Source organism: Pongo pygmaeus, chromosome X (genome assembly GCF_028885625.2).
Source record: "Pongo pygmaeus isolate AG05252 chromosome X, NHGRI_mPonPyg2-v2.0_pri, whole genome shotgun sequence".
Classification (NCBI taxonomy): domain Eukaryota; kingdom Metazoa; phylum Chordata; class Mammalia; order Primates; family Hominidae; genus Pongo; species Pongo pygmaeus.
In genome coordinates this window covers 128,334,655-128,350,517 of record NC_072396.2, presented here as the reverse complement: position 1 = coordinate 128,350,517, position 15,863 = coordinate 128,334,655, and the positions used below count along the sequence as shown (strand labels likewise).

Here is a 15,863-nt window from a genome sequence, read left to right as displayed (position 1 = left end):
ACACTGCCAAAACACTTAGAAATACTCTACTTTTTTAGGCTACCTAGTCTAAATCTAGCTCTCCTTTTCTGTTCCATTAACACCCAATTCCTTAACAGCCCTGGTTCAATAAAAACCAGGTAACTGTCCAGATCATTTCTCAAAACAAAAAAGATGTTAGTTTTGCTTTCACCTTCTCTGAGTCACAGATTCTTACCACTTTCCTATTTTGGTGGAGGAGTAGCCTGATGAGTCATAGAATGCAAAGCCTGAACATCTTTTCAAAATTCTGCTAGGGACTATCACCAAGACTAACACTTGGGTGACTAATTAGCTTACTGTAGTAGAGGGGCTCAACTGACAAAATACTTGTAATAGTTATAATATATACCTCTTGCAGAAAATCTTCAAGAAGCCGGTTAAATTTATCTGCCAATTCATCTATCAGTTGACTTCTTGAAATATCTACTCTGTTGAAGATTGTGAACTCTTCATTACAGAGTGCATGGTAAGTTTTAGAACATGCTTCCAAAACATCTGTATCTGTGTGCTTCTCTACAATATTCCGGATCTGTCGCAATAAGGCATCCAAATGCTGCAAAATAATAATATTTTTCATCAAAACTAAGGCATATATGATAGGTATAAAGTGACTACATGACCATACCACCATGGAAAAAATTTTCAAATACAGTAACTCTACAACACAGAGCGTACATTTTAATGTGCTTTTCTAATCATGATAAATAAATACACTGATCCATCCATACTTATTCCTCAACTTTAAGGGAGATATTACCTACCTCATAGGGCTATGGTGAGAATGCTAACATATATTAAGAGCTTACATTTATCCACAGAACATAGCAAAAGTGTTCAATAAATATTAGTTGATTTTGTCTTATAATTGTTATTATCGTCTATGGCCATACCACCCTGAATGAGCCCAATCTCATCTAATTGTTATTATCTAGTTATCCACCCCCAGTCTCCATAAATGATCAGTGACATAGTCACATAATAGCTAAGAATGAAGGTACAGTTGTGGGCATGAAGCAAAGGGAAGCATCATTACCACCATTCTGTAAGTCAAACTAATCTAAAGTACAGAAGACCTAAACTATAGGTTTCCTTTCTTAAAATATGTTCCAAAAACACATTTTAAGAAATATAAACAAACGCTATGATGAAATGAACTAAACAATTTTTCTTAAAGGTTTTTTTTACACAAAATAACCTTACCTTTTCTAATCGTCCAGTGGTATATATTTCCAAATCAAAGTACTGAGGCAACTGCAACAAGTTAGTCACCTTTTCTGCATCTACAGAGTACTGTGAAATATAAAGATCACGTTAAAAATATCACAATAAGAAAGCATTATAATATTCTGTGAGGCATTTAGGAAAAAAAACTCATTTCTTAATAACACTATGATACTGACATAAACTTACTTTTGCTAATAACTGAGGAAGGGCCACGGCAAAAAGCTCAGTGATTTTTGTCCTATCATCCAACTGTGTCTTCTTTTCCTTTGCTGTAAGCACCTAAAGTAACAGAAAGACTTCTGTATTTATTAAGCCCATTAGCACTGTTAAGTATTCAAGTTCTAGTTAAAACATACAAAATGATTACTAAAACTATAAGAGATGGACACAAAAATTTCACTATAAAACATTAACCCTAAAAGTGACACGAAAGAGAAAACTACACATTATAAAAACAAAAAGCCACCTGAAATAACAAAAAAAAATTTGGATAGTCCTAGAGGGAAAATCAATATCCAATAAGACTAACCAACTCTACCTTCAGATGGTAGGAGAATCAGTTAAAAATAGGAAATACAGTTTAAGAGCTTATATATAAAATACTGGGATTGACCAGCATTTCTGCTTACTCTAGGCTGTGGGACATGACACATAAGTAACAAATTCAAAACACTAAATTGCTATCGGCAATTAGCAAAAAAGAAACAGAAATTTCTAAAAAACAGAAAATATAGAAAGCATCACATTGTCTTTGATAAAATTTTGTTTCAGTTATGCTCACACAAACATATTCATGTGTAATAAGTCACAATATAAAAATGAATTTTTATGCTTTACAGTCAAAAGTTTGAAAGCCTGTGGAATTGTTGGTATAAAATGCAAATTCATGTAAACTTCAAAATAATGCATTAAAATCTGATTCCAGGAAATAGAAATTTCCCTATTTTAATAAAAAATTATCTCCATTTTTATTTCTGATTTTATTTTAGAAGAATAAGAAAGCAAAACCATAAATAAAACATACAACTGCACCATTCCAAATGGTGTACGCTACATTCAGTCATGAAGGCAGGGACTGTCAATCATATCTCCTGCAGCAACTAAAAAAGTATATTACAGAGAACTCAAATTTCTCAAATTGCTAATGCTTTAAAATTTACCTCTAACAAATTTATAAGCAAAGGTTGTCTGAAAAATAAAACAAAATTGTTTCATGGCTAAAATGGAATTTTTAAAAAGATGCTGAAAAAGGAGAAATGGAGTTTAGAATATTGAAAAGACATTGATTGGCATACCCTTTTTCCTGTCCCTCTTCCCACGGGAGGATGACATTCAGCTGCTTGTCTAATGGTACAAAGCATTATTTCAATCAGAGCACTCTCTTGCCTATCTGTTAGTGCTAAAAAAAAAAAAAAAGTCAGAAAGTTAGCTTATTTCTTCTCCCTACTTGCCACTTGTAATTATTACGTAACAGTTTCTTCTGTCTGTAAACAGAATCTGCCCTAAGGTACTAAAGAAAATCCCATTACTTTATCACAGAAAACATAACCTTCCTAAAACCCTCAGCATCCCAAATCTATCCACCACAGATCCATACATTTGGGTAAAAAAAAAAACCCAGATACAAAAAAAATAAAGAATGTTGACAGCAATTACACCTTTTTACAAAGCATAATATTTTTATGAAAACAAAACTATGCACGAAGTAAGATTTTTCTATCAAATTGTCTTAAAACTAAAAGGATAAACAAATGGAATGAGTAAAAATCCACTTACAAAACTGTCTAAACAAAAATATCATAATTAAACATCCTTACCTTCCTCTCCACTAAGTGGCTCTTCCAGTAACAAGCTATTCATACATTCCCAGTCTTTCAGCAGCTCAGTAGCACAGTCCCACATGCTATCCACAAGGTATGCTGCATGCTCATGTAACTAAAATTTAAGAAGAGCAATGTGGTCTTAAGACAATTAGCATACTAGCCTTAACTCAAAAGAATGGAAACTTTATTGACATCATCTACAAACTCTCAAACAGCAATCTATTTTTTGATGTCAAATAGATGAAAGGACAGAGAAGAAACTGCCTTAGTTTGCTTGCTGTAAGAAAGACGTGTTAGGTGGCATCATTACACATTAACAATTATCATTAAAACATTAATATGAAAAAAATATTTTATTATTTTTATATCAAATATATATATTTATAATAAATTATATATATTTGGGGGGGGGGATGGCAGAGATGGAGTCTCACTCTCGCCCAGGCAGTTGGGAAGTGGTGCGATCTTGGCTCACTGCAACCTCTGCCTCCCAGGTTCAAATGATTCACCTGCCTCAGCCTCCCAAGTAGCTGGGACTACAGGCATGCACCACCACGCCCGGCCAATTTATGTATTTTTAGTAGAGATGAGGTTTCACCATGTTGGCCAGGCTGGTCTCAAACTCCTGACCTCAGGTGATCCGCCCACCTCAGCCTCCGAAAGTGCTGGGATTACAGGTGTGAGCCACTGCACCCGTCCTGAAAAGTATTTTATAAAGAGATTATATACATACTTACTGCTTATTTGGACCTAATGTATCAGTCAGCTACTCTCAATTCTTAGGTATGCTATGAATTTATTTTAACTGAAGGGGAGTGATAATGGTTAATTAAAACACAAAATGCATGTTTGTCAATTCAATATATAAGCAAATCATTCTCTTCATTACGTGAAGCTTAAATGACCCTACTGTTAGCTGGGCGTGGTGGCTCACGCCTGTAATCCCAGCACTCTGGGAGGCCGAGGCAAGCAGATCACCTGAGGTCAGGAGTTCGAGACCAGCCTGGCCAATGTGGCAAAGCCCTGTCTTTAGTAAAAATACAAAAATTAGCCAGGTGTGGTGAAGCATGCCTGTAATTCCAGCTATTCTGGAGGCTGAGGTGGGAGAATCGCTTGAATGTGGGAGGCAGAGATTGGCAGTGAGCCGAGATCACACCATTGCATTCCAGCCTGGGCAACAGAGCGAGACTTTGTATCAAAAAACAACAACAACAAAAAAACAAACCTACTGTTTCCCAACTCCTTTGGCGGGGGGAGGAGGGGGCGTGCAAATCATAATCATTATACAAAAAAAAGCTGTCAAAGCAATTACAAATAATAAAAAATCTAAATCTAAATACTTTATGAACATAGAGGGAATGTCCTCAAAAACTGGCAAACCGGGCCACGTGCTGTGGCTTATGCCTGTAATCCCAGCACTTTGGGAGGCCAAGGAGGGAAGACTGCTTGGGCCCAAAAGTTGAAGACTAGCCTGGGACACGAGACACCCCTACTGTCTACAAAATTCTAAAATAAACTAGCTGGGTGTGGTGGCACAAAGTTGTAGTCGGAGCTACTAGGGAGGCTAAGGCAAGAGGATCAACTGAGCCCAGAAGTTCAAGGCTGCAATGAGCTATGATTACGTCACCGCACTTCAGGCTGAGTGACAGAGCAAGACACTGTCTCTTAAAAAAATAAAATAAATAAAATAAAATATTTGCAAACTGAATCCAACAATATAGAAAAAGAATAACATCATGAACAAGTAGGTTGATTCAACATTTAAAAAGTCATTCAACATAACAACACATTAACATAATAAAGGATAAAAATAAAACAATCATCTCAAGGAATGCAGAAGCATTTTACAGAATTCAATTTCCATTCATGTTAGAAACTTTCAGCCAAGAAAAGAATAAAAGGAAACATTCTCAATCGGATTATAAATATCTACAAAACACCTATAGCTAACAATGTAATTAATGTTGAAATACTGGACACTTTTCCCATAAGATCAGGAGCAATCCAAAGATGTCTACTTGAGACAGAGTCTTGCTCTGTCACCCAAGCTGGAGTGCAGCAGCATGATCTTGACTCACTGCAACTCCTGCCTCCCCGGTTCAAGCAATTCTTGTGCCTCAGCCTTCCAAGTAGCTGGGATTACAGGCATGCACCACCATGCCTAGCTAATTTTTGTATTTTTAGTAGAGACAGGGGGTTTTGCCATGTTGGCCAGGCTGGTCTCAAACTCCTGGCCTCAAGTGATCCACCCGCCTCAGCCTCCTAAAGTGGCGAGAGTAGAGGCGTGAGCTGCCGCACCTAAGCGCAACATTCTACTGAAGGTCTTAGACAATTCAATAAGGCAAGAAAAAAAATGAAAAAAATGTTGGAAAGGAAAAGGAAAATTATCTTTATTTACAAATGACCTGAAGGTGTAATGTAGAAACTCCTAAAGAATAAAAAACCAATTATATATCCATATATAGAAATAACTAGAAAATTAAAAGGCCTGATCACTAATTAAATAATAGTATGTACTATGAACACCAAAAATAAATTTTGAGCCCTCTCAAAATCTGGCTAACATTGTAGGTTTCCAACTTTAGGGAGGCTAGTTTAAGTCTACATCTACAATTGCAATGGCAGGTACCAACATTTGAAATCTTACAATGTTCTAGAGATCTGTGTTAAGTTTTATACAGATTATTTCAGTGTTAACTAAGAATTTATTACACATCTTTTTACTAGGAAACTGAGGCTTAGAAAGAGTAAGTAGCTAAACCAAGGTCACACAAATAGTAAGCAGAGTAGCCCAACTGACAATTAGGATTTTGAACTTTAAAATTAATATTCTCAGCACTATACATAAATCCTACTGTTTGAACATCTTACTAGAAGAAGAAAGCGACCGGGCGCAGTGGCTCATGCCTGTAATCCCAACACTTTGGGAGGCCAAGGCAGGCGGATCACCTGAGGTCAGGAGTTTAAGACCAGCCTGGTCAACATGGTGAAACCCCGTCTCTACTAAAAATTAGCTGGGCATGGTGGCACACGCCTGGAAGCCCAGCTACTCGGGAGGCTGAGGCAGGAGAACTGCTTGAACCTGGAAGGCAGAGGCTGCAGTGAGCCAAGATGGCGCCACTGTATTCCAGCCTGGGTGACAGAGCGAGACTCTGTCTCAAAAAAAAAAAAGAAAAGAAAAGTAGAAAGCATATTTAAAAAAAAAATTGAGGGAGTGGGTGGCTCTCCATTCTATTCACAATTTACTGTGCTACAAGGAATATTTTTTTAAACGTGCCTCATTTTAACCCCTTTTCCAAAATTTTTCGGTATAAAATAAATACTATCAACTAACCTCACTTTCTAGAAAGAAAAAAACCAATGTCTTAACAAGGTTGGCATTTGGACCTTGTCTTCCTCTTCTTTTCATCATTCCATCCTCCTCTGGATCTCTACGACTGAAGAGCCTGTGAAAAAAGTAAAATATTTATTTTACGACAACAACAACAAAAAATTTCCTAATCAAAAAAAATTAACTGTTTCGATTTCATATCTAAGGATCTAACAAAGGAGTAAAGGAGAACTGGGTAGGTACAATATCATCCAACATTATGGCACACCACGCAAATAACTGCTATAAACCTTTTTCATTTCATGTTTGATGGTAATTCTAAGTCCTTTTAAACTAATTTCTCAAGTTAATTGTACTGAGTTATAAACTATTTGTTTTTAAAAACCTTACTGTATTTTATATAACTGTTGCCTTCCATAAAAGCAGTACATTGACAAAGCTACACCATTTATGCTAAAAAATCTATGATACATATTCATCTTGAAAACTAAACATATACTTTCCTTCCATCCTTCTGGCAAAATTACCCCAACTTACTGTCCTTTTACTATGGATAGCATGAGCATTTTTCCTCATGAACAACAAGAGAATTAACACTAAACAGCAATGAATAGGAAACTGTAGTGTAAATGTTTTATACCACCTACTCTTTCTAATAATTGCTGCACCCCCAACAGGCATTTTAATAGCATCATAGGAACAAGAAAAGTTTAATCTATATGGCTCAAAATAGTCTCTTTGAAAGCCATTATATAACAATCTTTGTTTTCTGTGATCAGATATTCACACTTCTACTCATACTACCTAATCTGAGTTAAATAGGATCATAAAAGAGATTGTAGAATTCTTGGGATTCTTATGTCAAACTTTATTAAATACTTGAAGAACCTTTTAATATTTTCTAAAGCAAAGGAAAAATAAGTTTAAGACTAAATACAGCCTGTAGTCCCAGCTACTCAGGAGGGTGTGCCATGAGAAGCGCCTGAACCCGGAAGGCAGAGGTTGGTTACAGTGAGCTGAGATCGCACCACTGCACACTCTAGCCTGGGCAACAGAGAGAGGCTCTGTCTCAAAAAAAAAAAAAAAGCCTAATTATAGCATAAGCAATATTTAGAAGCTGAAGCAGGTATTAGAAGGGTAAACAATTAGGAAGAGGTCAGTCTTAATATTATAATATAGTTAGGTATCTTTCTAAGCATGTTCACTGAAACACATGGGTACATTTCCCTTTTTTTTTTTTTTGAGACAGAGTCTCGCTCTGTCGCCCAGGCTGGAGTGCAGTGGCACGATCTCGGCTCACTGCAAGCTCCGCCTCCCGAGTTCACGCCATTCTCCTGCCTCAGCCTCCCGAGTAGCTGGGACTACAGGTGCCCGCCACCACGCCCGGCTGATTTTTTGTATTTTTAGTAGAGATGGGGTTTCACCGTGTTAGCCAGGATGGTCTTGATCTCCTGACCTCATGATCCGCCCGCCTCGGCCTCCCAAAGTGCTGGGATTACAGGCATGAGCCACTGCGCCCGGCCTACATTTCCCTTTAAAGATCTAACTTAAAATAAATCAAAGAACTTAGGAAAAATCTAAACTTTTAAAGGAAAAAGTAAAATGTGAAAGCTTCGATATGATCTGTAGTAATTTTTAAGAGAAGTTATATATATATAATCTTAATGTCAAGTAAAACATAACTAATTACTGTTATGAAAGTATGCCTTAGAAAATGAGTAACAGAAATATAGATTTACTTTTTGTAGAGAAATTCTCCAGCTGCTACTGCTACTGGCCGGTGAGCTGAATAAACCAGATGATAGACATTTTCACAATCTTCTGCAGTAAGAACTTCTTCACTACTCCTAAGAAATAAGCAGTAGCAGGTGCTTTTAGTAACGTCCTAATTCTAAGCATATTAACAGTACAAAAACTTATGCTCATACTTTTAAAAAGTTGTAAAGTTTCATGAATTTGTGTTAAAGGAAACAGAAAAACAAATCAAGCTTATTTAATTACCATCTACCAAAATCTATCAAAGATAAATGGCAGGTAAAATTAAAAGTGAATGCAGAAGGTAAACAAATAAACGTTTAAAAGAATTATGTCACATGGATGCTAACAGAAAAGGAAGACAAAATAATGAAAACCCATATAGAAAGTAAAGGGGCAGCAAGCTAAGAGCTTAGAGTTAAAAATCGCAGATAATACTTTGCTTATATTTCATAGTAAGTCACAACATTACATCAAAATATACTAATGGCCCATTTATATCACATCAATCAAGAATGCTTCATCCACCATGTACTGAACACCATATAAGGCAATGCAAGTGGTTTTCCCAAATAACTACAATCTAAGTGCCAAAGATCTTTAACTGCAATCACTGGAAAAAAAAAAAAATCTTACTAAAATGTAATGCTCATTCTTTTTCTTATCTTTAAAGAACAAAATAAGCCTAACAAAATATTTTCAATAAATCATAATCATTAAGGCCCATCAACCACAGTACCCCAGGGTAAACGCTGTTGCATTCTTCCCTTGCAACTGCATTCAGAGTCCTGGCCCCTGGCAGCTCTTTCTCTCCCAATATGCTTCTAGCCTACTGTGATATATATAATCTAGATTTTTACCATTACACGTAAATTCAAATCATAGGACCACTGCCAGAGGAAAAAAGCCTAAGAATACTGGATAGTTGAAGCACACAGATCCTCTTTACTTTTTGGTTTTCTGTTGGGCTGAAAGCTTCCAGAAGTCTGATGTCTAAGAAGTATTACTTCTTTTTGAGAGAAAAAGATACTAAATTGTTAAAATTCAAGTTTCAAAAGCACATTGATTTCAATTGCTCTTTATATAATATCAGATTGTTCTTGGAAAAATAACTTGTGTGTTTTTAACAAAATAACACTGAATCAGGCTGGGTGTGGTGGATCACACCTGTAATCCCAGCACTTTGGGAGGCTGAAGTGGGTGGATCACTTGAGCCCAGGTGTTCGAGACTAGGCTGGGCAACATGAGACCTCATCTCTACAAAAAACGGAAAGAAAAAAAAAAATTAGCCGGACATGATGAGACTACAGTAGCTATAGTCCCAGCTACTTATGAGGCTGAGGTGGGAAGATGGATTGAGCCTGGGAGGGCGAGGCTGGAGTGAGCCATGATCACACCACCTGGGTGACAAAGCAAGACTCTGTCTCTAAAAAACAAAACAAAAAAAACGCTGAATCAAACATGTTAAAGTACTGTAACTCTACAGAAGTTCACTCATTTTAACTTTTTGAAAAGGAACGTTTCTAAGAAATTGAAATTATTAGGTATATAGATGGCTGAAAATCAACATGAATGGGTATGTCTATTACCTTTGATAAAAATATAAGAAAGAAGATGTTTCTAGTGTACTGTGGAGGATGGTGGGAAAGAAGCTATAGAAATATATGTAGCATACTATTACTTTATTTCAGAATTCTTTCAAAATTTTTATATACAACATGTGTGTATAACATTTATGATTTTAAAATATAATTAAAAATTAAAGAAAGAATGCAACAGTTAACAGACTGCTCAAGAAATTCCAAGGTAAGTGAGTTCCCTGAATTGTCAATATCTGTAGAACTGCCTTCTTTTTAATTACTGCAATGTTGTCCGATTCATAGAAATGGGAATAACCACTACCATCTCACTGAGCTGCAGTATTAAATGAAATTATCCATATAAAGTGCTTATATTAGCTATTATCTTACATACTAATTTAATTCTTCCTCTATTGATATGCACCCTTGGTTGTTTTCAAAATTCTGCTATTACAAACACTGCTTTGTTAGAGAACATGAGCATTTGAAATTCTGATAGATACTGTCAAGTTTTTCTCCAAGGAGCTTAGACTAATTTATACTCCCATCAGCAATGTAAAAGGGCCTGTTATGGCACAGCCCCAACAATATAGTGTAATTACCAAACGCTTTCTATCTTTGCCAAGCAAACAGATTTAAAAGTCTCACTTTAATATATATGTTTGTAAGTGTGGCCCAACATCTTTTCATATGTTTAAATTCGTACTTTTCTGTCAATAATCTGATCTATAATATTTGACTGTTTTCCTATTATTACAGATTTCTTTAATTGATTTGCAGAAATTAACTCCTTTGATGCAAAAATATCTTGCCCAATCTGAGATCTGTTTTCTGAGTTTATGGTATTTTATGCCATACAGACATTTTTAGGTTTTTATATAGTTAATTCATTGATCCTTTTATATCTAGCTTTTGTGTCATGCTCATAAAAGCCTTACATGGTCATTTTATTGGTGCATATGTGTTTATCTCTATTTTTATTCTGCTTCATTGATCTTTTTTGTCTATTCATGTACCAGGACCAAAATTTTTAAATTACTATGATTTTATAATACATGACTTAAAATTACATTGGGCTAGTCCTCACTCATTAGTTTGTATCATATTCTTCTGGCAACTCTTACATGATAAATTTTCCATATGAAATGTCACAATTTGCTTGCTACGGCCAACAACAAAAAAAAAATCCTTTGCGTTTACTATTTACAGAATAGGAAGATTACAAGCCTTTAAATACTGAGTTTTCCTAGGTGAGCTTTCCAAATTCAAGCCTTCTTTTATGTCCCTTAGTTGCATTTTATTAATGTTTCTTTGCATATATCTGGTGGATTTCTTATTTCTAGGTATTTTTATAAAACGTTATATTATTTTGAAATGAGAAGACTCTGATTTTTAACTCTCTCAACATACCACCCAAGTGCTTGGTATAGAGACATCACCTGATAAATATTTATCCTGAAATGCAGAAAACAAGTGTTGGTGAGGACGTACAGAAATTGGAAATCTTGGCTGGGTGTGGTAGCTCACGCCTGTAATCCCAGCACTTTGGGAGGCCAAGTCAGGTGGATCACCTGAGGTCAGGAGTTCGATACCAGCCTGGCCAACATGGTGAAACTTCGTCTCTACTAAAAATACAAAAATTACCCAGGTGTGGTGGCAGGCACCTGTAATCCCAGCTATTTGGGAAGCTGAGGCAGGGGAATCGCTTGAACCCAGGAGGTGGAGGTTGCGGTGAGCCGAGATCATGCCACTGCACTCCAGCCTGGGTGACAGAGTGAGACTCCATCTCAGGAAAAAAAAAAAAAAAAAAAGAAAAGAAAAGAAATTGGAAATCTTGTACATTGCTGGTGGGAATGTAAAACAGTGCAACCTTTGTAAAAAGCATTATGGTAGTTCCTCAAAAAAAAAAATTAAACAATTACCACATGATCCAGCAATTCCACTTCTAGGTATACATAAAAGAACTGAAAGCAGAGACTCAAACAGATACTTGCACACATCTATGTTCATAGCAGCATTACTGACAATAACTAAAGGTGGAAACAGTCCAAATGTCCATCAATGCAAAAACGGATAAATAAAATGTGGAATATACATACAGTGAAATATTCAGCTATAAACAGGAGTACGTGCTATAATAATGTATGAAACTTGAAGAAATTATGCCAAGTGAAATAAGCCAGATGCAAAAAAACAAATATTGTATGATTCCACTTATACGAAATATCCAGAATAGGCAAGTTCATAGAGATAGAAAATAAAACAGTGGTTACCAGGATCTGGGGAAAGGGGACAATGAAGAATCGTGTTTAATGGGTACAGAGCTCCAGAATAAAGTGATGAAAAAGTTCTGAAAATGGATAGTGGTGGCAGTTGTACAACAACGTAAATATAGGTAATGCCAGTAAACCATACTTTAAAATGGTTAAAATGGTGAATTTTACATAATCTATATTTTACTACCATTTTTTAAAAAGGAAAAACATGAATAACATAACATCACTATCAGATATTAACACAGAATAGGTCTTAAATTCAGATTGTTTAAAGGTGCTATGAGAAGTATAACAGACATTCTCATAAATGCTCATACTCTAAAAGTGTAACAAAATACAATAAGCATGTTTTTTAATACACTGATGTGCTTATTTCAAGAGCATCAAAAACAGAAAAATAGGAAGGAAATCAATCGGCCAAGAGAATGGGAACACATGAATTCCTAGCTCAGTTAGAATTTCCATATTTAGCCAGGTGCAGTGGCTCACGCCTGTAATCCCAGCACTTTGGGAGGCCGAGGCAGGTGGATCACGAGGTCAGGAGATCGAGACCATCCTGACTAACACGGTGAAACCCCGTCTCTACTAAAAATACAAAAAATTAGCCGGGCATCGTGGCGGGCGCCTGTAGTCCCAGCTACTCGGGAGGCCGAGGCAGGAGAATGGCGTGAACTCGGGAGGCGGAGCTTGCAGTGAGCTGAGATCGCCTGGGGGACAGAGCGAGACTCCGTGTCAAAAAAAAAAAAAAGAATTTCCATATTCTATGGTTCCTTCTTCCTGTGTTTTCTCAACTATACATGAAGAAATTCAACTTCTAGCTGTAAACCTCCATGACATAAGCTACTAAAATTTAAACCTAGATGAGTCTGAACCAAATACTCTAATGTATTATTTAGATATCTGAACATTAGTGGAAATATGCAACAAATACATACTTACTGTAAAACAAGAGTGAGTAGTTTTATTGCTTGTACTGCAACATCATATTCTTTGTCAAGGGTCATAGACACAATTCTATCCTAAAGACAAAAAAATTAAAATATTTTTAAAAGGAAAGCATGAGAAAAGTGTTTGCAAATGACAAGTTATTTGTAAATTCTTAAGTAATACTAACCTTGAACCGACTGGTAAAAAGTTCCAGTTTGGAATTAAGCTCTTTGTTATAATAAAGCCCTTGTAGAGCAGTAAGACATTTGAGTCTTACTTCACCTTGCTAAAAAAAAAAAAGAGACAATGCATTAAAACTCTATGTATTTTCAACTTCAATATTCAAGATGTATACAATATTTTCTACTTTAAAATTTTAAATGTTTCATACCATAGCACTCCTTCAGAAACTATCATCTTTGATAATGCAAAAATAGTAATCAGTACATACATTTATGACTAAATACCTATGTGGTTACTACTTCTGTAGTTCAAAGGATAATTTTTGAAAATTTGTTCAGAACAAAACTATTGTGAAAAACAATAGAAGCATGTGTCACAGTGTATTTTCCACTATGGGAAGTAATGTTTGGAAAGAATTATATACAATCAACTTCTTCAAGGCAAGTGAAGAGGCAGCCTAAGAGAATGGTAGTTTAATGAAAATATATTAAAAAGGTCAGAAACCAAGTTGTAAGGTATAATCTGGCTAAGATACAGGTTTGTCAAAAGAGAGGATCAAAATTGAAGAATTTTTTTTTTTAAGTATATAGCTCTCAGATAACAACAGCGTAATGGTTCTTTGTGCCCTAAGAAATGCCTCACTCCTACTACCTTCATGACTGTAATATTCAGCAAAAAACTGATTCACCATTAATGGTTAAATCAGTGGCCAGGATTCAAAAATATCTAGCAGACTTTATGTGACAGAAAATACGTTTTTACAGAGAAGACAGAAAAGAATAAAGGGGAGGCTTCCAGAAATGTGTCACCAGGTATACATACTGGGAGATAACTCATGAATGAGAGGTGCAGACAGCCACGCCGATGTGTAGAAAGAAGCAGTCTGAAGGGCACATCTTACCTTATCATGCATAGTCCAACCAACATATTTTAAATAACTGTCATTAAGAAAGGCATCACTATACATCTTCATCCAAATGCCAATCTCTTCAATGCATATAGCTCGAATTTCAGCTATCGCATCACTGAATGGAGGAAGGAAAAACGATGCATAATTAGTGCCAATATACCACAAAACTTATGGTTTATTCAAGAGATGCCAAGTACTTCAGATCTACTATGAATATGACACTATCTTATTACTAGGGATTAAAAAATAGAAATGAAGCATGGGCCTGAATGCCAAAAGCTTACCTTCTAGGTGGCAAAGCATAATTATCAACACATAAACATTTAAAATTATATAAAACTACAAACAAAATCCCATCCCCACCTTTTATACCATACCATATCCCAGCCTTTGCTCACACCTGCTGGGCATGGTGTGTTCAGAAGACAGCAGGCACACTTGTCTGGCTAGAGCGTAATTTCCAGGTAAGAATTATTTACACATTACACTGAGGTCAAGCTCAACTGGGATTTGAATGTTAGAATAAATTATTTTAAATTCACCTTGTAAGTACTGGTGAGTCATTGAAGGCAGAGGAATAACACAAAAAAAGGATATTTTGGCAAAACTGCAATAATCTCTAGGCATGAGAATGAGGAAACAGACTAAGGTAATGGTGTCAATAGAAGTGAAAAGGTAAGAATGGACATGGAGACATTACAAAAAGCAAGCATTAACCTGATTCAGTAACTGCCAAGTTGAGGATGTGTGGAAGAAGCTGAATAAAAATACTACCAAAATTTAAGAATAGGTTACAGCATAAATTTATAAGATTACTATTTCTTTCCTCTGTTCATTCAAAACAGCAAAAGAAAATATCTCACTTTAACCTATCCAATTTTTCCCACTGATATTCAATGGAAGGGAAGAGAGTCAGGAGTCAGCGTGTGCAGGCTCTACTAACATAGTGTATCCAAAGGCAATTAAGTATTGTGTAGCCCAACTCCAAATAGCAGTAACTTCTACTGGCTGCAAGTCAAGCACAGCATTATCCCATTTTTCAGTTGGGAAACACCAAACTCACATGAGTTAAATAACTTGCCCAGAGTGACTCAGTGGCACTAATAGAGTTTAACATTGATTTTACTATAACATTCTTCCTGCTAATTTAGATTCTCTACACCACTAAATATGCAAACTTGCTGAGTAGAAATTATATAGTGCTATTTATGAAAAAAACTGTCACAACTTACCGGTATCTATGTACAAACACTCCTTTAAATATTGCATTCATCATATTTTCTATTTCATCTTGATTTTCCTGAAGCTGTAAAAAAACACATCATTTCTTTTCAATTGTAAAGGAAGACAACCAAATGAACACCTGTAAGTTGTTACAAGCACGAAGAAAGCAGAATTCCCCAGTATTTTGGGGAATTTTGAATTATACTAGACAATAGTAACCATACAGAAAAATTAACAGTTATATTACCAGGTAGATAAAGTCCTTAATACCTGAAATATTTGATTTAGATTTTAATATTTAGCTAGATTTTTTTCTAATGCTCATAAATTTCCACTAAAGAACTGTAAAGAAGGCCAGGTGCAGTGGCTCATGCCTGTAATCTCAGCACTTGGGGAGGCCAAGACAGGGGGATCACTTGAGGTCAGGAGTTCGAGACCAGCCCAGCCAACATGGCGAAACCCCGACTCTACTAAAAATACAAAAATTAGCCAGGCATGGTGGCACAAGCCTATAATCCCAGCTACTGAGGAGGCTGAGGCAGGAGCTTGAACCTGGGAGGCAGAGGTTGCAGTTAGCTGAGATAGTGCCACTGTACTCCAGCCTGGGAG

The 15,863-nt window shown here is 36.0% G+C and overlaps 1 protein-coding gene across 21 annotated transcripts in view; it reads right to left on the bottom strand.

Annotated features, from left to right (window-relative positions):
• The window catches only part of STAG2 (STAG2 cohesin complex component), a 141,829-nt gene that overhangs the window by 38,134 nt on the left and 87,832 nt on the right, over positions 1 to 15,863 (bottom strand). For all 21 annotated transcript variants that reach the window (XM_054471186.2, XM_054471197.2, XM_054471187.1 and 18 more), the window contains 11 exons: positions 15,263 to 15,336; positions 14,022 to 14,145; positions 13,125 to 13,223; positions 12,950 to 13,029; positions 8,139 to 8,246; positions 6,403 to 6,514; positions 3,063 to 3,180; positions 2,541 to 2,644; positions 1,432 to 1,524; positions 1,222 to 1,311; positions 371 to 574 (listed from right to left, as the gene is read on the bottom strand). In XM_054471186.2, coding sequence (XP_054327161.1) covers positions 371 to 574; positions 1,222 to 1,311; positions 1,432 to 1,524; positions 2,541 to 2,644; positions 3,063 to 3,180; positions 6,403 to 6,514; positions 8,139 to 8,246; positions 12,950 to 13,029; positions 13,125 to 13,223; positions 14,022 to 14,145; positions 15,263 to 15,336 — 1,206 coding nt within the window. The remainder of the gene's footprint in view (positions 1 to 370; positions 575 to 1,221; positions 1,312 to 1,431; positions 1,525 to 2,540; positions 2,645 to 3,062; positions 3,181 to 6,402; positions 6,515 to 8,138; positions 8,247 to 12,949; positions 13,030 to 13,124; positions 13,224 to 14,021; positions 14,146 to 15,262; positions 15,337 to 15,863) is intronic.